The 22,545-nt window shown below is 39.2% G+C and overlaps 1 protein-coding gene and 1 pseudogene across 1 annotated transcript; one reads left to right on the forward strand and one right to left on the reverse strand.

The window, feature by feature from the left end:
- The first annotated feature begins 14,226 nt into the window (after positions 1–14,226).
- On the forward strand, positions 14,227–17,369 carry LOC111207411 (annotated as a pseudogene).
- Positions 17,370–21,319: 3,950 nt separating this feature from the next.
- LOC111208069 lies at positions 21,320–22,246 on the reverse strand. The gene has a single exon (XM_048766682.1). The coding sequence runs from the start codon at positions 22,244–22,246 to the stop codon at positions 21,320–21,322; it is 927 nt and encodes a 308-aa protein (XP_048622639.1).
- Positions 22,247–22,545: the final 299 nt, after the last annotated feature.

A 22,545-nucleotide genomic window follows, 5' to 3' on the forward strand; every position in this document is an offset into this window, starting at 1 on the left:
TATATATGAAAGTGACCTGATCATTAAGTAATACACAGAACAGTTTCATATATTCTCTCTAAGTTTACATAATTTAGATTATTTTGAATTTTTGTGGGGTCATATAACACCGTATACTAGTAAATGGGTCTGCCGGTAGGCATAGTCCTAAGATGTACATCACACTACAACCACCGAATAATCTGGTGGCACCGCTTGGCTGTTTTCAAGGAACTAGTGTTGGACCAATATTTTATTAGTTATATGTGAAAACGAAATGGGCCATTGGGCCAATTATCTAATAAGCCTTTGAGGCATGATGATTAATGAATGGAAGGAGAGAAAGTCTCACATCGGGGAGAACTGGAATAAATGAGGAGTATATATATGTACTCACTCTAACTCTTGTTCAAATGGCGCACATGAGAAGATAGGCTCGCCCCCCACGCGCGCGCCGCCGCCGCCGTCCATCCGGCTCGGCTCGGCTCGGCGTGGGCTTGGGCTTGGGCTTGGGCTTGGGTCTTGGGTCTTGGTGGAGGGCCTCCGGCCCGATAAGAATATTCTTTTTGGACCAAGTTAAGCTTAACGTTTTGTCATTTAATTCGAGAAAAAACGACATGCATTTTTATTTAAAACGACAAGTAGTTTGTTTAGAAAATAAAAACGTCATGCATTTTATCCTCTCGGATTTTAAACGAGATAAGAGAGTCTTGGGGAATAAGTTTTCGAAACTTAACTTCCCATGATCTCCGCGAGATATCCGCACACGTGCAGCAACTGTTGCGGGAAGTGGCTCTCGTCCGTCTCTTTAAATATCGACTCTCCTCCTTCTTGATTTGGTGAATTTTTTCGTATCAAAAACCAACAGAAAAAATCCCTTAGCGTAAGTCTATAGTTCGAGGGTGTTTCGTAGATTTATAGTTCGATAGGGCGATTCACGAGTGAAGCGTGATCGTCTGCCATGGTTGTATCCTGGGACTCGATATTCGTACAGTATCGTCTCACTAACGGAGCGAATATTTAGAGTTAAGGAAAGAGATTATATCTTGACTCCATGTTCATTTGCGAATACGATTTCTTATCGTTCTTGTATTCGCTCTTTACGATCGTTTATTTCCTTAACATAACGTTTTAATTATTTCATTTATTCAGTCTGGTTATCCGGCTTCTACAATCTTAACTCTAATTTCGCTTTTTATTTAAAGCGTTTAATCGGATTGAAAAACGGTTCAACAAAGATTTGTGAACGGTTTTTAGAACGCTGTTTGCGATTTGCTCTGTACCATTTCCGCGAAACGTTCCGTTTATTGATATAAACCTTTTCTGGTTTCGTTCAAAACGATGTTTGCGATTTGCTCTTTGCTTATCCGCGAAATGTTTGTTTGTTCTTTTGTAAACGTGTTTGCGAATTTCTTTATAGCTCTTCCGCGAAACGTTTCCTATGTATTTCATAACGACTTGCGGATTGCTTTCTAGCATTATCGCGAAAAGTTTTTTGATATACGATTCTTAGAACAAAGTATATGAATCGTTTCCATAACCGCTTCCTTAAGCGAGATTATGAAACATTCTAAGTCTATACAAAACGGTTTCTGCAAACGCTTCTCCAAGCGAGTTTGCGAAACGGTTTTTCCAGACTAATATCGTTATGATTTGGTTCAAACACCAAAAATGACCATCGATTTTAAACTATTATTTTTCTTTAAAATAATATGTTATTTGTTGAATGGAGTACTGATTCGCCTTCATGGTTTTCTCTACAGGAAAAAACAATGACGAACGATAACAACACCCCCATTGACACCACAAATGTCAATCAGACTCCACTCAACGTTGCAGCAACTGATGCAACCATGACAAACGTTGGAAACATCACAGCGTCAACAACAAGCACTATCCTCCCTGCGGGAAATGTTGCTGATGAAACCACTCGCCGTAGCCTATTCGGTGCTGGTCTTTATCAGACGGGTTCAGTTTCAGCAACTGCAAGTGGTCCGGTGGCAGTTCAAACTCCTCCGGTTGTCCCTAGTGTGTTCACTCAAGGACTGATGCCAGACAAGTTTGATGGCAAAGGCTTCAAAATGTGGCAGAAGAAGATGATGTTCTTTCTGACAACGATGAAGCTAGACAAGTTCATCCAGAAGGACAAGCCCCTTATGCCTTACGGGATTGATGATGTTCACAGTCTTGCAACTGTTGACATATGGGTGCATTCCGACTTCATCTGCAAAGGTTACATTTTGGGTCGTCTCATTGACTCATTGTACCGTGTCTACTATGAGATCCCCACGGCGAAAGAGCTATGGAGATCACTGGACAAGAAGTACAGAGGTGAGGACGCTGGCTGCCAGAAGTATGTGGTCTCTAAGTTCCACGACTTCAAAATGGTGGATTCAAAACCCATCATGGATCAGGTGGAAGCGCTTCAGCTCGTTTGCCATGAAATCGCTGGTGAATGAATGTCCATCTGCGAGACATTCACAACTCTCAGCTTCATTGAAAAGCTTCATCCAAGCTATGCGGATTTCAAGAACTACTTGAAGCACAAAAAGAAGAAGATGGGGCTCGAGGAGCTCATCATGAGGCTTCAGATGGAATCCAGAAACCGAATTGCTGACAATGTCACTGCTAAGGAGCACAGTGTCAACATGGCTGAGCACAAAGGTAAAGGAAAGGCACACGCCCATTCTCCTGCCAAGCCTTCCAAAACTGCTGCAGCCCTGAAGGCTTCTGGAAAAAACTTCAAGAACAAAGGCATTGAAATCAATGCGAATGCGAATGTGGAGAAGTTCAGGGGGAAATGTCACTACTGCCACAAAGTGAGGCACAAGACTGTTGAGTGTCGCAAAAAGATCAAGGATGAGAAGGCTCAGGCAAATCTCACTGAGGAGGATCTCGTTGCTGTGGTGACTGAAGCCAACATGGTTGAAAGCAACAACCACAAGGAATGGTGGTATGACACTGGTGCAACCACCCACATTTGCACCGATAGGGCGATGTTCAACACCTATGAGAAAAGCAAGACTCAGGAGAAGCTCAAGATGGGAAACACTGCAGTCTCCAAGATTGAAGGACAGGGCAATGTGATTTTGAAGATGACATCTGGACGTGAGGTCACTCTGACAAATGTGAAGCATGTGCCTGACATGAGGAAGAACCTGGTCTCGGGAACCTTGCTAAGCAAGAATGGATTCGCCACAAGTTTTGAGGCGGACAAGCTCGTGATTAAGAAGAATGGGATGTATTTGGGAAGAGGGTATGTTAAGGGTGGACTTGTCAAGTTGAATGTAATGACAGTCCTTCCGAAAGTTGTAGCTCCAAAAGTTTCAATGAATAAGAAAGAGCCAGTTGCTTATTTGGTTGAGTCTTTTAATATATGGCATGAAAGATTAGGCCATGTAAACTACAAATCTATACAAAGATTAATGAATTTAAATCTAATTCCTAAATGCAAAACAAGTAAACAAAAATGTGAAGTATGCGTACATGCTAAACTCACAAAAATGCCATCACCTCGTGTTGAAAGAACTAATAAACCTCTAGATTTAATTCACACCGATTTATGTGATTTAAAATACTTACAAACTAGAGGTGGTAAAAAGTACTTTGTGACCTTCATAGATGACTGCACAAAATATTGTTATGTATCTTTATTACATAGCAAAGACGAAACCTTAGAAAAATTTAAAGAATTTAAACTCGAGGTCGAAAATCAGCTTATAACAACTATTAAAATAGTTAGAAGCGACAGAGAAGGCGAGTATGATGGTCCATTCAATGCGTTCTATAAAGAACATGGAATAATCCATCAAACTACTGCTCCTTACTCACCAGAATCTAATGGAGTTGCTGAACGCAAAAATCAAACTCTAAAAGAGATGATGAATGCAATGTTGCAGGAATCTGGGTTATCCCAGAACATGTGGGGGGGAAGCGTTGCTTACCACTAATTATATCTTCAACAAAGTTCCACACAAGGTAACTGGCAAAACTCCATATGAATTATGGAAAGGTAATTTACCTTCGTATAAATACCTCAAAGTGTGGGGGTGCCTGGCAAAAGTTGCAGTACCGCCACCAAAGAAGGTCACTATTGGACCTAAAACAGTGGATTGCATCTTCATCGGATATGCACATAACAGCAATGCTTATCGATTCTTGGTACATAAATCTGAAATATCAAACATTCATGAAAATACAATCATGGAATCAAGAAATGCATCTTTCTTCGAAAATATTTTTCCATATAAGGAAAAACAAGGTTCAAAACGAACTCGAGAATAAAGAGACAATGACAAAAACTCAGAAACTGAGACAAACGTTTAGATTTCTATAAATGATATATCAGAAAATGAAGGAAAAGATGAACCTCGACGGAGCAAAAGAGCTCGGAAAGAAAAATCCTTTGGAGAAGATTTCTTAATGGCATTTTTAGTAGAAAATGTTCCAAAAACTTTGGCAGAAGCCATGGCTTCACCAGAAGCTCCATTTTGGAATGAAGCTGTCAGGAGTGAATTTGATTCGATCATGCAAAATTATACGTATTACATAACGGACTTACCACCTGGCTGCAAAGCATTAGGGAATAAATGGATAATGACACGAAAACCTGGTGGAAAATACAAGTCTAGGCTTGTAGTTCAAGGATTCCGAAAAAAGGAAGGCCTTGACTATTTTGATACATATTCTCCAGTGACGAGAATAACATCAATAAGACTGATGATAGCTATCGCAGCCTTAAGAGACTTAGAAATCCATCAAATGGATGTAAAAACTGTTTTTCTAAATGGTGATTTAGAAGAGGAAATTTACATGAAACAACCTGAAGGTTTTGTCATTCCCGGACAGGAAGACAAAGTATGTCGACTTGTAAAGTCACTTTATGGGCTTAAACAAGCTCCTAAATAGTGGCACGAAAAATTTGACAATACAATGATGTCAAATGGTTTCAAAATAAATGAATGTGACAAATGCATATACTACAAAACAACCAAAAATGCGTATGTTTTGCTATGTCTATATGTAGATGATATGCTCATTATTGGAAGCAATAAAGACATTATCAATCAAACAAAAAACATGCTCAAAGGGACATTTGAGATGAAAGACTTGGGATTAGCAGATGTAATTCTCGGGGTTAAAGCCACAAGAAATTCAAACGGAATTATCTTAACCCAATCTCATTATGCTCAAACAATATTACAGAGGTTTAAAAATTACTCTAATAGTACGGTAAAAACTCCGTTAGATCCCCAAATGCACTTGACAAAGAATTCAGGTGAAGCGGTTTCACAAAACGAGTATGCACGTGTGATCGAAAGTCTCATGTACTTGACCAATTGTACTAGACCGGATCTGGCGCATGCAGTAAACGTACTTAGTCGATATACAAGTAATCCAGGTCATACACACTGGAAAGCTATAACGAGGGTACTCAATTACTTGCGCTATACCAAAGATTTTGGGCTTCACTATGGTAAAGAACCAGCAGTTTTAGAAGGATACAGTGATGCTAACTGGATATCAGATTCTAAAAACTCAAAATCCACAAGTGGATATGTCTTTACACTAGGAGGAGCAGCAATATCATGGAAATCTACCAAACAAACAGTGTTAGCCAGATCTACCATGGAATCTGAGTTCATAGCCTTAGACAAAGCAGCAGAAGAAGCCGAATGGCTTAGAAATTTTTTGGAAGATATTCCGATGTGGGAGAAACATGTGCCAGCTATACGCATACATTGTGATAGTCAATCAGCAATAGCTCGGGCTCAGAATAATCTCTACAATGGTAAATCTCGTCACATCAGAAGACGACATAAAACCATTAGGCAACTTATCTCAACTGGTGTAATCACAATATACTATATCAAATCGGCTGACAACCTAGCGGATCCATTTACTAAAGGTTTGCCACGAGATGTTGTTGCTAAATCATCAAAAGGAATGGGTTTAAAGCCTATAACGAATGAGGATGCTTGATTGCAACCCTACTTATCATGACTGGAGATCCCAAGACGTAGGTTCAAAGGGAAAACAAAATCAAACAGAATCTAACCAAAGCACTTGAGACAAAATAGTCTCTTCCCAGCTCCTAAGATGATAAAAGTGCTAACAAATGTGTGAAGGATAAGCATAAGCTTTTAATGATTCCATAGCTTCTAAGCGGAGTATTATTCAATACTTTTCATGGTCAATCACCTAATGAGTGTGAAATGGGGCCGTTTCTAGGAGAATGAATGCAAGACTATATTCTCTAAGTTCACTCATGAAAACCAGGAAAGTTCAGGACCACAATGAACACAATAGAGAACTAAGCTCTACGAGAAAATGAAACTGCGTTATGCCTGTTGTCTCGGTCTACATAAAACACCGGTTGGTTCAAGACATCATGTTCACCTTCTGGTAAAGTAAACCCGACAGATATTAACTATGAGTGGTTCAAAACTTAAAAATGCCACCAACTCAAACACAGTGAATTTTTCGCAAACACTCTCGATAAGTCTGTCTAGTCTAGTCAGGATTAGAATAAGTATTTTTTTTAGAGTCTATCGAGTCTGCATTTAGTCTACATATGTTTAGAGTCATTTCTATTCATGTGGGGGACTGTTGGACCAATATTTTATTGGTTATATGTGAAAACGAAATGGGCCATTGGGCCAATCATCTAATAAGCCTTTGAGGCATGATGATTAATGAATGGAAGGAGAGAAAGTCCCACATCGGGGAGAACTGGAACAAATGAGGAGTATATATATGTACTCACTCTAACTCTTGTTCAAATGACGCACATGAGAGGATAGGCTCGCCCCACACACGCGCGCCGCCGCCGCCGTCCGTCCGGCTCGGCTCGGCGTGGGCTTGGGCTTGGGCTTGGGTCTTGGGTCTTGGTGGAGGGTCTCCGGCCCGATAAGAATATTCTTTTTGGACCAAGTTGAGCTCAGCGTTTTGTCATTTAATTCGAGAAAAAACGACATGCATTTTTATTTAAAACGACAAGTAGTTTGTTTAGAAAATAAAAACGTCATGCATTTTATCCTCTCGGATTTTAAACGAGATAAGAGAGTCTTGGGGAATAAGTTTTCGAAACTTAACTTCCCATGATCTCCGCGAGATATCCGCACACGTGCAGCAACTGTTGCGGGAAGTGGCTCTCGTCCGTCTCTTTAAATATCGACTCTCCTCCTTCTTGATTTGGTGAATTTTTTCGTATCAAAAACCAACAGCAAAAATCCCTTAGCGTAAGTCTATAGTTCGAGGGTGTTTCGTAGATTTATAGTTCGATAGGGCGATTCACGAGTGAAGCGTGATCGTCTGCCATGGTTGTATCTTGGGACTCGATATTCGTACAGTACCGTCTCACTAACGGAGCAAATATTTAGAGTTAAGGAAAGAGATTATATCTTGACTCCATGTTCATTTGCGAATACGATTTCTTATCGTTCTTGTATTCGCTCTTTACGATCGTTTATTTCCTTAACATAACATTTTAATTATTTCGTTTATTCAGTCTGGTTATCCGGCTTCTACAACTAGATTGCTCAGTGACCTGTTAGGGTCTAGCTCTACATTTCTATGCAAATCGATATAGTTCAAGTAACTTTTTCCACTTGTCTGATAAATAAGTTAAGGATTCTGATTATGTTTGTCATCACTTCCATTTAATATACATCATATTTAACAAAGGTGTACGCATTACCTAAAGAGTAAAGGCATGGAACCAGTATCTAAATGCAAATGCCACGGTTTCAAATGTCATAACCGGGAGAATCAAACTAGGCCCATCTACTGAATTTGATTAATCAAAAGTAGGTTTCCTATGCATAACGAAATGCATACAATTAGCATCACAGGTCGAAGACAGTGGCCACAGGCTTTGAGTAGGTATTTAACACCAACTTAAGAATCACATGGACAAATCACAATCCACAAGTTATCGAATACATAAAGAAAACGAAAACGATTATAGCGTATTGCATGTAGTATAGAGTTGGACATGACGATTTCGTCAACAAGAACGACTCATCCAATCATGCAACATTAGTAGAGCGAACGAGAAGAATATAGGATTTAAATTTATAAAAAGACACAATCCGAATAATTGTAAGATATTTCATAAAGAACATTGAATATATATATATATATATATATAGAAATATTCTGAATCGAAAAAATGAACGAAGAGTTCATCTAGAGTTAAGATTTGAAAATCTTTTTTTTTAACATAAAAATCGTTTTGTATGGGATGATTGTGTGACAATTAGAGTCTTATGATAAAATTGCATTTTTATTCTATTCGCATCCCTCCTAAAAAAATCCCAGCGAACATACATTATATGTTATTTTCATTGACAAATAAAATAAAAATAAAAAGTGAAAGAAACTGTTGATGTATATGTTATTTTCATTGACAAATAAAATAAAAATAAAAAGTGAAAGAAACTGTTGATGTTCAAGTTCTCCAATGGAATGAGAAAAAAACACTATATAGCCAAAAAGTTTTAATATTAGTGAAGATAAATATTGCATTAAATTATGGCATTAATTTATGGATCTCAAAATCAACTTCAGAAATTAGGTTTAGGGTTTCGATTACGTGTATAAGAAGAAATGTAAAAATACTGTATATTAATGATTTCATATAAACAATGTATTTTACTGATAAGACAAATAGAAAACTGATATGAATACATAAAGTATCCAAAAACAAAAATGTATGAAAGTAATGAAAGCGTGGTACTGCTCTAGAAGAATTCGGATCACTCTCTTCCTTCCTTTGGTCTTGCTTTTATAGGCCTTCAAGAGTGATCGAAACGACGACGTGATCTCCGGTGAAGATCAAGTGCTTTTACGGCCTGACTTCAATGCTTTAACCTTCGTTACGTTGTGGTTTAAAAATGTCAAATCAGCGTCGTCTTTTGAGCTTGGCGTGGACCTCAGACCTTCGTGGGTTCTCGGACCGGGTATAGAGCGGGTTGAAATCTGCCGCCTGTTGACCTAAGCTTGAGATAACTTAGAGTATAAGATATCCTAATGAGATTAGGATTAATATAGATTGAGAGTTATCTATAAGATATGTTTCCTAATGAGATTAGGAAATTAGATGTGTTATATAAGGAGATACTAATGTTGTAGCATAAAGCTTGAGTTTGAGTTTTGAGAAAACTAATAATAAAGTGAGTACTTTATACTGAATTGTGTCCTTGGATAATATTTCATACGATTCAATAAGTGGTATCAGAGCCAAAAGATCTAAGAAAGAAGTTCGTAAGAGAAACAAAAAAAAAACATGGGAGATAAGGATAAAGATATTGTTGTGGCGACAAGCAAACCAAGAGAGAGTAGTCATACGACTATTCAATGTCCTATGCCCAACACCACAAACTATACAGTTTGGAGCATGAGAATGAAGGTTGCCCTTAAGGTACATAAAGTTTGGGAGGTGATCGAGCCAGGTAAAGAAGATGGAGAAAAAAACGACTTGGCTCGAGCTCTTCTTTTCCAGTCCATACCAGAGACGTTGATCCTACAAATAGGGAATCTTGAGACAGCAAAAGAAATATGGGAAGCAATAAAATCAAGGAATGTAGGAGCCGAAAGAGTTCGAGAGGCTAGACTACAAACTTTGATGGATGACTTTAACCGGCTTAAGATGAAGGAGACAGAAACAATTGATGAGTTTTCCGGAAAACTTGCGGAGATGACAGCAAGATCGGCTTCCTTAGGAGAGAACATAGAAGAACCTAGAATGGTAAAGAAATTCTTGAGTAGTCTCCCGAGGAAGAAATACATACATGTCATAGCAGCTCTAGAGCAAGTTCTCAACCTCAATACCACAAGCTTCAAGGATATCGTTGGACGTCTGAAAGCGTATGAAGAGAGAATTAAAGAAGACGATCAACCAGAGGATCAAGGTAACAAACTGATGTACGCTAATCTTGATTCTTCTGAGGCTCAAGAAACCTATGGGAGAGGAAGAGGACGTAGTGGACGCTTCAACAGAGGTAGAGGACGTGGTCGATGGAATAACCAACGAGACTGGAAAGATGGAAGAGATACGACGAGAGTGGTCTGTTTCCGTTGTGACAAAACAGGTCACTATGCTTACAATTGTCCTGATAGACTTCTTAAGCTGCAAGAAGTTCATGAGAATGATAATGAGAGTACGCGTGAAGCAGAGGAGTTAATGGTACATGAGATTGTGTACTTAAATGAGGGGAATGTGATACCAAGAAGGTTCGAGACACACACTGATGGAGATAACATGTGGTATCTAGATAACGGGGCAAGTAACCACATGTCTGGAAACAGAGAATTCTTCTCTTTGCTTGATGAACACGTCACTGGAAAAGTGAGATTTGGTGATGATTCTCGCATAGACATCAAAGGAAAGGGCTCAATAATCTTCATTGGTAAGGAGGGTAAGAAGAAAATATTAGCAAACGTCTATTATATTTCGGACCTTAGAAGTAATATTATCAGCTTGGGGCAAGCTACTGAAGCCGGATGTGATGTAAGAATGAGAGACAACTACCTTACGTTGTTTGACCGTGACGGAAATCTATTGGTAAGAGCAGTTAGATCAAGAAACCGGCTATATAAGGTAACTATGGAGGTCGAGAAAATCAAACTGAAGTGTCTCCAGCTCTCTAAAGACGGTGTATCTGCGACTTGGCATGCAAGACTAGGTCATGTTAGCCTAGAAACCATGAAGAAGATGATCAGTAAAGAAATAGTCACAGGCATCCCCAACATAACAGTTGATAAGGAGACATGTGCATCATGCTTAATGGGAAAGCAAACACGTCAATCGTTCCCAAAGGCAACGTTTTATCGAGCTAAACAAGCTCTTGAGCTTGTACACGGAGATCTCTGTGGACCGATATCTCCACCAACAGCAGCCAAGAAAAGATATGTGTTTGTACTGATTGATGATCATACACGATACATGTGGACGATCTTGTTAACCGAAAAGAGTGAGGCATTTGAGAGCTTTAAGAGATTTAAGAAGCTTGTGGAGCAAGAGACAGGTAATAAAATCAAGACGTTTCGAACGGATAGAGGTGGAGAGTTTTGTTCTGGAGAATTTCGGGTTTTTTGTGAAAACCATGGAATACAACGACACCTCACGGCTCCGTACTCACCACAACAGAACGGAGTCGTCGAGAGACGCAATCGAACTCTTATGGAGATGACACGGAGCATTATGAAGCACATGGGAGTGCCTAACTACCTGTGGGGAGAAGCAGTAAGACATTCGACCTATTTGATTAACAGGGTCGCAACACGAACACTACCTGGACTGACTCCATATGAATGCCTCAAGAACAAGAAGCCAAGTGTTCAACACCTCTGTGTGTTCGGATGCGTTTGTTATGCGAGGAACGAAGCACCGCATCTTAGAAAGTTGGAAGATAGAACAAGAGAATTGGTTCATCTAGGGATCGAGCCAGGATCAAAGGCTTATCGCCTATACAATCCAGTAGACAGGAAGGTTACAGTAAGCCGAGACGTAATCTTTGATGAGTTCAAACGTTGGAAGTGGAGAACAAATAAAGAAGAGTCACACGAGACGGATGTGATCACGTTTGATGTTCAAAGTAAGACAGATATTGGAGATCACAACAACAAAGCGTTACATGAGGATGATAGTGAGGAAGAAGAGAGAGAAAATGAAGTCCAGAGTAATGAGGATGATCATGAGGAAACAGAACCGATCTTGAGAAGATCGGAGAGACAAAGTACAACGCCAAGGTACTTAGATGATTATATACTTCTGATGGAAGAACTTGAGACCGAGAAGATCCTACTTATGATCAACGAGGAGCCATGGGACTGGAATGAGGCGAAGAATGAGAGAGTTTGGAGAGATGCTTGTGAAGATGAGATAGCATCAATAAAGAAGAACAAAACATGGACTCTAGTGGATCTACCGAGCGGATACAAAGCAATTGGGTTGAAATGGGTCTTCAAGTTGAAACGCAATGCTGATGGAAGCGTCAACAAACATAAAGCTAGACTTGTAGCAAAGGGCTATGTGCAACGTGAGGGTATTGATTTTGAGGAAGTATTTGCCCCTGTAGCAAGGCTAGAAACCGTAAGAGCCATCATCGCCTTGGCTGCATCCAACAGTTGGGAAATACATCATTTAGATGTAAAAACGGCGTTTCTTCATGGAGAACTAGAAGAAGAAGTATTTGTGGCTCAACCAGAAGGCTTCAAAATCAAAGGCAAGGAGGAAAAGGTGTACAAACTACACAAAGCTCTTTATGGTTTGAAACAAGCTCCAAGAGCTTGGAACATTAAGCTTAACTCCATTCTCAAGGAGCTTGGTTTTCGAAAGTGTTCTAAGGAGCCGTCATTATTTAGAAAGGTAACGAAGGGATCCCTTGTGCTCGTAGCGGTATACGTTGATGACTTGCTAGTCACGGGTTCTAGAGTTAAGGATATACTTGAGTTCAAACATGAGATGGCAACCAAGTTTGAGATGAGTGATCTCGGTCTTCTACATTACTATCTTGGTATCGAGGTAATTCAAAAGAAAGATGGAGTGGTCTTAAGGCAAGAGAGATACGCAAATAAGATTCTGGAAGAAGCTGGAATGGGAGATTGCAATGCCGTTCATATACCAATGGACGCAGGAGTAAAGCTAACAAAAACACCGAAAGAAGAACCGGTCAATGAGAAAGAGTTCAGAAGGTGTATTGGCTGCCTGAGGTACTTGATTCATACAAGACCTGATCTTTCGCATTGTATTGGTGTCTTGAGTAGATACATGCATAGTCCAAAAGCGTCTCATAGAGCTGCATTGAAACAAGTTTTGCGTTATTTGAGAGGGACACAGTCACTTGGTCTTTACTACAAAAGCAATGAAAGGAGAGGTCTCGAGCTTATAGGATATAGTGACAGTAGTTATAACTCCGATCCAGATGATGGTAAGAGTACGACAGGGCACATATTCTATCTAAATGAATGTCCAATCACCTGGTGTTCACAGAAGCAAGAGATTGTCGCGTTGTCTTCATGTGAGGCAGAGTTCATGGCAGCTACAGAGACAGCAAAGCAAACCATCTGGCTGCAAGATTTACTTGGAGAGATCACGGAAGGGGAGGCAACAAAGGCGATCATTCGCATTGATAATAAATCGGCTATAGCATTGACTAAGAACCCGGTGTTTCACGGCCGCAACAAGCACATACACTCAAGGTTCCATTTCATAAGGGAGTGTGTTGAAGATGGGCTAGTAACCGTTGAACATGTTGCAGGAGTAAGGCAAAAGGCGGATATACTAACAAAGCCTCTTGGAAGATTGAAGTTCAAGGAGATGAGAGACCTTGTTGGAAGTCAAGATGTGTCAAATGATGTTCTCAAGTTTAAGGGGGGGAATGTTGACCTAAGCTTGAGATAACTTAGAGTATAAGATATCCTAATGAGATTAGGATTAATATAGATTGAGAGTTATCTATAAGATATGTTTCCTAATGAGATTAGGAAATTAGATGTGTTATATAAGGAGATACTAATGTTGTAGCATAAAGCGTGAGTTTGAGTTTTGAGAAAACTAATAATAAAGTGAGTACTTTATATTGAATTGTGTCCTTGGATAATATTTCATACGATTCAATACCGCCAACAATAGCCTTTTCCCCGAAGCCAGACGTGTCTCAGGTCGTCAGACGAGCGGGATCTTGATTCTAAGTTGGGTGGTGTATTTAAATCTGGTGATCTATGTATTTCAAGATCCGGTTCAAGATTTCGAATTGGCAAATTAATTATAAAATTTGACGTGGGTTGAGGAGTACACTTGCTTTTGAATGTGAATCGATCTGTGGACGAATAAATACCATGGATTTTACCACATCTAGACCATGATATATGTTCTTTTTAGAGTTTATTATATGTGTTGGACTCTATTTTAGAGTTTTTTCAGGTCTATGCATAGTTTGGAGAAATGTGGAGATTATATAACATTTTAAAGCTTATAGATGAGGAAACTCGTTGCTGCTCAAGAAATCAACATCATAGCCGAGAATTAGAAGGAATTTCGATAGACACTGCACCATTGGTGTCGTTCGACACTAATACGAGTAGACAGGCCCGACTTGTTTAGACTGATTCAAGCCCAGAAGTTTCACATATTACAAGATTGCCCTTAACCGACTTTATACCTAATCTATAATATAATGAGAGAGTAGGGGACACATGCGTAAAATGTGGACCCTACACCTTTATTTTTTATTTTATTTTTAAAACAGATGGGCTTTGGTCTGTGATTTTTAAAGGGCTTTATTTATTTTTTTTTCTTTGTGGGCTTCGTGTATGGCCCGGTTATTGTTAGGGTTTCATTTTCTTCTTCCAGATCTTTCGTCGCTGAAAGCGATTCCTCTTCAGGCTACCATTTCCTCACTCGATCTCTTTGAACCCACCTTCGCAGCCGACGAGAAGACTACTTTAACTGCTGCAATCTTTTGTTGCAGTACACCTCATGTAAATGTGGGAACAATTGGACATGTAGATCATGGGAAGACTACTTTAACTGCTGCAACCAAGAAGGTGATTCCTTTTCTAATGAGAGACCAGAACCTCTTTTATTTTAAGTTGAGATATGGATCCTACTTATTGTGTAGGTTCTTTCTGAAGAGGGCAAAGCTAAAGCTGTATTGCCTTTGACGAAATTGAGAAAGCTCCTGAAAAGAAGAAGAGAGGAATTACTATTGCCACGGTCTGTGTTTATATATCTTCTTCTTCTCTCCAAGCCAATGTTTTTTCTTTAGTATTTTTTACTTGATGTTACTTGGTTATGTAGGCTCATGTGGAGTATGAGACTGCTAAGCGTCACTATGCTCATGTGTATTGCCCCAGTCACGCAGATTATGTTAAGGTAAGAAGCAAAATATTCTTTGTATTTCATATAGGTGTTGCCAATAATGATATTCTAGAAAATAGTATACTTGTCTCATTCTAATGCTGCAACGGCACATGTTATACATTTTTGAAACTCTCTGAAGTTTTTTTTAATCTTGGAATGTATCATAATATATCACTGTTTAGTGGAGTTACATGCATCTGTATATGGGTTTTTCTTTGAAATACTTTGATGGACAGTAACTCAACTTAAGTTGCTAACTTTCAGAATATGATTACTGGAGCTGCACAAATGGATGGTGGGATTCTTGTGGTTTCAGGTCCTGATGGACCCATGCCTCAGACGAAGGAACCTATTTTACTTGCACGTCAGGTTCGCATTGTTACAATATGTACACTTAAAGCTACTTAAATGTGCTAGATATTGATTTTGTGATGTTTCACAGGGTTGGTGTTCAATCATTTGTGTGCTTACTGAACAAAGTCGATGTGGTGGATGTTCCAGAGTTGTTGGAGCTTGTAGAGATGGAACTGCGTGGTTTGTCGATCTTTTATGTTTACTTCTTTCTGCATATGAAGTTAAGTTCAAGATTCTGACTGACATTAACTCTTGTCTTGATCCAGAACTTCTCAGCTTCTACAAGTTTCCAGGGGATGATATTCCCATCATCCGAGGATCTTCTCCGTCTGCACTTCAGGGAACAAACGATGAAATAGGAAGGCAAGCTATATTGAAGCTTATGGACGCCGTTGATGAATACATACCAGACCATGTTCGTGTGCTGGACAAGCCTTTCTTGATGCCAATTGAAGATGTTTTCTCGATTCAGGTATACTAATCTGCACCCCTCCATACACTCATTTCTTATCATTTGTTTCAAAAAATTAGTTCTGATAGTTTTTGTTTTCTTCTTAAAGGGACGCGGAACTGTTGCAAAGGGTCGTATTGAACAAGGAGTTATCAAAGTGGGTGAAGAAGTTGAGATATTGGGTTTAAAAGACGTGAGTGTACACGAATTCTATTTAGCAAAGTGGTGATTACTGAAGCTTATAACAATTAAAGCATTTTCTTGATTTGATTTTCAGGGACTTCCAATGAAATCGACTGTAACTAGGGTCGAGATGTTTAAGAAGATTTTGGATAATGGACAGGTAAAATGATGAGAGATTACAAAGACAGGTTCTAGGCATATATGATACTGATTGATTAAACCATGGCTTCCATTATGGTAGGCTGGTTATAATGTAGGACTTCTTCTGCGTGGGCTAAAGAGAGAAGACATCCAGCCTGGAATGGTAAACCTTATGCATCCTTATTATGACTATTTGATGATGAATATGAGCACACTAATGGGGTTTTCTATCTGTCCTGTCCATGGTTTGCTTATTTAGTGATTGCTAAGCCTGGTTCATGCAAGACATACAAGAAGTTTGAAGCAGAGATATACGTGCTCACAAAGGACGAAGGTGGGCGTCACACTGCTTTTTTTATCAGACTACAGGCCTCAGTTTTACTTGAGGACTGCAGATATCACTGGAAGAGTAGAATTACCAGAAGACGTGAAGATGGTAATGCCTGGTGACAATGTCACTGCAGTTTTCGAGCTTATCATGCCTGTCCCACTCGAAATAGGTCAAGAATCTTTCAGACACTCTCCCTTTCTGTGCTTCCAACAGTTTCAGTTTCTGACTTGCTGTTACTATTTGTCAAAACAGGTCAAAGATTTGCCCTGAGGGAAGGAGGCAGAACAGTTGGAGCTGGTGTTGTATCAAAAGTGATGACTTAGAGTGTTCTCAAAAGGCACATAATTTAACGCCTTCTCGAGCAATCTATATATAGAGGTCGTTTACGGTGAGTTCTCTTCTTCTTCTTTTGAAACACTTACGGTGAGTTCTCATTACTCTTAACTGGGGGTTATTAAATTTCCGAATACTGCTGTCTTGCTGCAGGGTTCAAATGGTGGAGAGGAGTATCTCCCAAATTGTCTTGAAGAACTAACAGGGAAGGAGTTTTTGTTTCAGATCCGTGTCACACCTTTCAACTTCACACCCAACCACCGTTCCTTCACCGTCTCCACCATGACAGAGGATAACACACTAGAGAACCATGGAAATGGAAAGGTTGTCTAAATTTACTTGTCAATATGTTTAATGTTTGCACATTTATTTAAACATCACGTCCATGTATCTCAGGAGCAAGGTGAAAACATCCTTCCAAGTGGTGAAGATGAAGTAGGAATGGCAGCATCGTCTTTAGGCCCGTCTGTTTTGAGAGACAAGATCAGTGAGGAATGTGCTTCAGCAGATCCTCCAGAGATTTCCAACACTCTGAACAAACTCAAGCGCTGCCGTGAGTGATTGGAGATATCTATTCCTATCGGTCCGTCAACCGTTTTATCTATGTTTTAAAAAAACTGCAATTTGTTGTGTAATTATTATTATTATTATGTTTTTGTATAGTAAGGAAATAGAAATAGTGGAAACAAACGAGAGAGAAAAACTGAAAGTGATTTTTCTTATTCCAACTTCCTTACTGCAAAGTCTTATTTATAGGAGTGGAAGTTGTCGGTCTAAATCATATATTTTACAAACAAACATTAAACTAATACTAAAAGGATAATCATCAATTTTAATATTAGCTTATAACAAGTATTATCTTTTAATACTCCTCTTTGATTATCCTTTTTCTATTATGTAGTGCCTCGTCAAAAACCTAGTCATGGAAAAACTCATTGGGACAAAAACCATGACAAGGGAAAAAGAGTACACTGTCGTAATCTCCCCCTGGAAATAATGGACATAGCTTTTTCTTCACAAGTCACGCAAATGCCGCATTCCGATACCGTAGACATGTTTTTGAAATGTTGTAGTCGGAAGAGCTTTGGTGAACAAATCAGCCGGATTTTCGCATGACTGTACATACTCGATGTCAACTTCTTTATTTTTCTCGAGTTCCCTTATGTACGAGAAAAATCTTGGAGGGATGTGCTTTGTTTTGTCGCTCTTAATGTAGCCTTCCTTGAGTTGAGCAACACAAGCCGAATTGTCTTCAAATATTTTTGTCGGCTCTTTCTCGTTTACTATTCCGCTTGATTCTTGTATGTGGTGACTTATTGACCGGAGCCACACACATTCTCGACATGTTTCGTGAAGCGCAATAGTTTCTGCATAATTTGAAGATGTCACAACCAGAGTTTGTTTCTGGGACCGCCAAGAGATCGCGGTTCCACCAATTGTAAAAACGTAGCCGGTTTGCGATCGAGCCTTATGAGGATCTGATAAGTATCCTGCATCTGCAAAACCAACCATACCAAACTCGGGTTTTCTAAAATACATTAATCCTAAATCGACTGTACCTTGGAGGTAACGGAATACATGCTTTATTCCGTCCCAGTGCCTGCGAGTAGGAGCAGAACTATATCTTGCCAAGAGGTTAGTAGCAAAGGCAATATCGGGTCTGGTACAGTTTGCAAGATATAACAGCCCACCGATAGCACTCATATAAGGTACTTCTGGACCTAATATCTTCTCGCTATCTTCGCAGGGTCTAAAAGGATCACTCTCAACATTGAGAGATCTACCTATCATTGGAGTACTCAAAGGAGTCGATTTGTCCATACGAAAGCGTTTCAATAACCTTTTCGTATAGTTTGATTGATGCACAAATATTCCTTCTCGGAGATGCTCTATCTGGAGCCCAAGACAAAACTTTGTCTTGCCAAGATCTTTCATTTCGAACTCCTCTTTCATATGAGTTCGAGCATCATCAACCTCCTTTTGAGTTCCAATTATGTTCAGATCATCTACATATACAGCAATGATTACAAAGCCAGATGACGATTTTTTTATAAAAACGCATGGACATATCGCATTATTCACATATCCTTTACTCAAAAGATATTCACTTAAGCGATTGTACCACATGCGTCCGGATTGCTTTAATCCGTAAAGTGATCGCTGTAACTTGACTGAACAAATCTCCCTGGATTTTTCTTTCAATGCTTCAGGCATTTTCAATCCCTCAGGGAGTCTCATACATATATCGTTATTCAACGATCCATATAAATATGCAGTCACAACGTCCATGAGATGCATCTCAAGATTTTTAGATGCCGTTAGGCTCATCAAAAATCTAAACGTAATTGCATCCATTACCGGGGAATACATTTCCTCAAAATCAATTCCCGGTCTCTGAGAAAAACCTTGGGCAACTAATCGGGATTTATATCGTGTTACTTCATTTTTCTCATTTACTTTTCTCACGAATACCCACTTATACCCAACAGGATTTACGGTCTCAGGCATTATGACTATAGGTCCAAAGACATTTCTTTTATTTAGGGAGAGTAATTCAATTTGAATGGCCTTCTTCCACTCCTCTCAATCATGTCTTTTTTGACATTCCAAAATGGACCTTGGATCGGGATCATCATTTTCATGATCGATCTCTTTGGACACAGAAAAGGAGAACATTCCATCAACATCTTTTATCTTATTTCTGATCCATAACTTTTCATCTCGGGCGTAGTTGATGGAAATCTCATACTTTTTTGTTCCCTTCTCGTCATCTGGATCATCTTTATCTATGTCTTCTTTCAGACATTTTTCAGTATCAGGTTCTTCTAGAACCTTTCTATTTATGTCTTCTTTCAGACATCTTTCAATATCAGGTTCTTCTAGAACCTTACTTTGTTCATCCAATTTCTTTTTCTTTCGGGGATTTTTATCTTTAGAACCCGCTGGCCTCCTCCTCTTTAACTGAACCCTAGGTTCATTCATTTTATTTCCATCAGTTTGTTCTTTAGGAACATCAACTCTTGATGGAACATTTTCAGCGGGTATACATGACTTCGTCACCCTTCTCGTATCTGTGAACGCATCTGGTAACTGGTTTGCCAAATTATGCAAATGCACAATTTTCTGAACTTCCAGTTCTCTTTGATTCGTAGGGGGATCAAGGTGTAACAACGACGGTGTACACCATATAATCTCTTGAGGAATTTTACCAATTCCTCCCCCTAACGCTGGAAATTCATCCTCATTAAAATGGCAATCGGCAAACCTTGTCGTAAACATATCACCAGTTACTGGTTCCAGATATCTTATTATACTTGGTGACGTATAACCCACATATATTCCCAATCTCCTTTATGGGCCCATTTTTGTTCTTTGTGGAGGAGCTATCGGAACATAGACCGCACACCCAAAGACACGGAGATGGGATACATCTGGCTCTTGCCCAGATGCCAATTGTAATGGGGAGTACTTATGATATGCACTCGGTCTTAACCGAACCAGTGCAGTCGCATGCAATATAACATGTCCCCATACAGAAATTGGGAGCTTCGTTCTCAAGACTAACGGTCTTGCAATCAACTGCAACCGTTTTATCAACGACTCGGCCATGCCATTTTGTGTATGCACATGGGGAACTGGATGCTCCACATCAATCCCCATTGACATACAATAATCATCAAAGGCTTGTGATGTAAATTCACCAGCATTATCAAGCCTTACTTTCTTAATGACATACTCTGAGAACTGCGTTCTCAGCTTTATTATCTGGGCAATGAATTTTGCGAAAGCCGTATTTCGTGTCGTCAAAAGAGACACACTTGACCTTCTACTAGATGCGTCAATCAATACCATGAAATACTTAAATGGCCCGCACGGTGGGTGGATCGGCCCACATATATCACCATGTATCTTTTCTAAAAACATTGGTGATTCATTGCCTACTTTTGCTGGTGATGGCCGAGTTATAAGTTTCCCTTGAGAACATGCATTGCATGTAAATTCGCCCGTTTGCAAAAATTTTCCGTTTTTCAACGGATGGCCATTCGAATTTTGCACTATCTTTCTCATCATGACTGAACCAGGATGTCCTAGCCTCTCATGCCAAATCTTAAATGTATCAGTAAACTTCATGTTTACCACGGCATAGGACTCATTCATGGTTATTTTCGTACAATATAGTCCAGAGGATAACATTCTTAACTCTTCCAATATATGTTTCCTCTCGGACTTAATGCAAAGAAATTCAATGCCATCTTTACTCATAGTCTCAATATGATATCCATTTCTTCGGATATCCTTAAAACTTAACAAGTTTCTATGAGACTCGGGGGAATACAATGCATCACTTATTTCAAATATTGTTCCCCCTGGCATTGAAAATTTCGCTCTTCCAGAGCCCATAATAATCTTTGCATTACCAGATATTGTACTTACGCTTCCAGCGTAATCTTTTATTTTGAGACTGGAGAAATATTTCTTATCTTTAATTATCGTGTGCGTTGACGCACTATCTGCCAAACACAAATCTCCATCCATAGTCTCAAAGTTTGGCATTTTTTGAATATAAAATATTCATAAAACATATTATTAAACATTAAACATGACAAACATAACATATATCTTACAACAAAAGATATAGATACTATAATACAGTCTATTTATATCACATCGATCTACATCACTCATCGATACTCTCTGGCTCAACCAGAAAGTCTGATACGTCGAGATGAGTATCATCGTTCAAACCATGAAAGGATGGCTCAGGTTCATCAGAGATGAAGTTTGTTTCACCTCTTCCTTTCTCTTTTCCCTTTTGGGATTCTCTATACAGATCGGCTAAATGTTTTGGCGTACGACATTTACGTACCCAATGACCTTTCATGCCGCATCTGTAGCAAACCTTTCCTGTTTGCCTTTTATCATCCTGGCCCTTTTCATTCCTTTTATTTTCGTGGAAGTCTTTATTATTATTTCTTTCATCATAGGGATGGAATCTTCTTCCTCGTCCTCTTCGACGACCACGATAACGGTTTCCACCACGTCCACGACCTCGTCCTCTTCTATTATCATAACTGGATGATGCAACATTCGCTTCAGGGAATGGAGCAGATCCAGTGGGACGAGCTTGATGGTTTAAAGTCACGAGTTGATTATTCTGCTCCGCTACAAGAAGGACTTGCATCAACTCCGAGTAACGGGTATATCCATTCACCCGGTACTGTTGCTGCAGGATTACATTTTCAGGGTGGAACGTGGAGAGAGTTTTCTCGATCATATCATAATCATTTATTTTCTCTCCACATAACATCATCTTCGAAGTAATTCCGAACATCGCGGAATTAAACTCATTAACACTTTTGTAATCCTGGAACCGGAGATGGATCCACTCGTGTTTAGCTTTCGGTAAGATCACATATTTCTGGTGATCGAACCTCTCTTTTAAAGATTTCCAGAGGTCACAAGGATCCTCTTTCGTAATATATTCATCCTTTAAACCATCATGGATGTGGTGTCGTAAAAATATCATGGCTTTAGCCTTTTTCTCATCCGACACTGTTTTCAAACTATCGATGGTTTCCAAAAGCCCGTTTCCTCTCAGGTGCATCTTTGCACCCACTGCCCAGGTCATATAATTATTTCCCGTAATATCCAGGGCATTAATTTCGAGCTTTGTCAAATTCGACATGATAACTGTATTCATAGAATAATATTATAAATATAGTAAAGACGGGAATTTAAATGCATAATTTAAATGCAAAAATTAAAGGCATAAAATAAAAACATAAACTTAAATTGCATAAATTTAAATTGCATAAATTTAAATAGCAGGAATTAAGATAGCATAATAAAATCGGGAGGCTCAGCCTATCACATGATCCGAGGAGTCATAGACTACCATATTGA

The sequence above is a fragment of the Brassica napus genome, chromosome C8 (genome assembly GCF_020379485.1).
Source record: "Brassica napus cultivar Da-Ae chromosome C8, Da-Ae, whole genome shotgun sequence".
NCBI lineage: Eukaryota > Viridiplantae > Streptophyta > Magnoliopsida > Brassicales > Brassicaceae > Brassica > Brassica napus.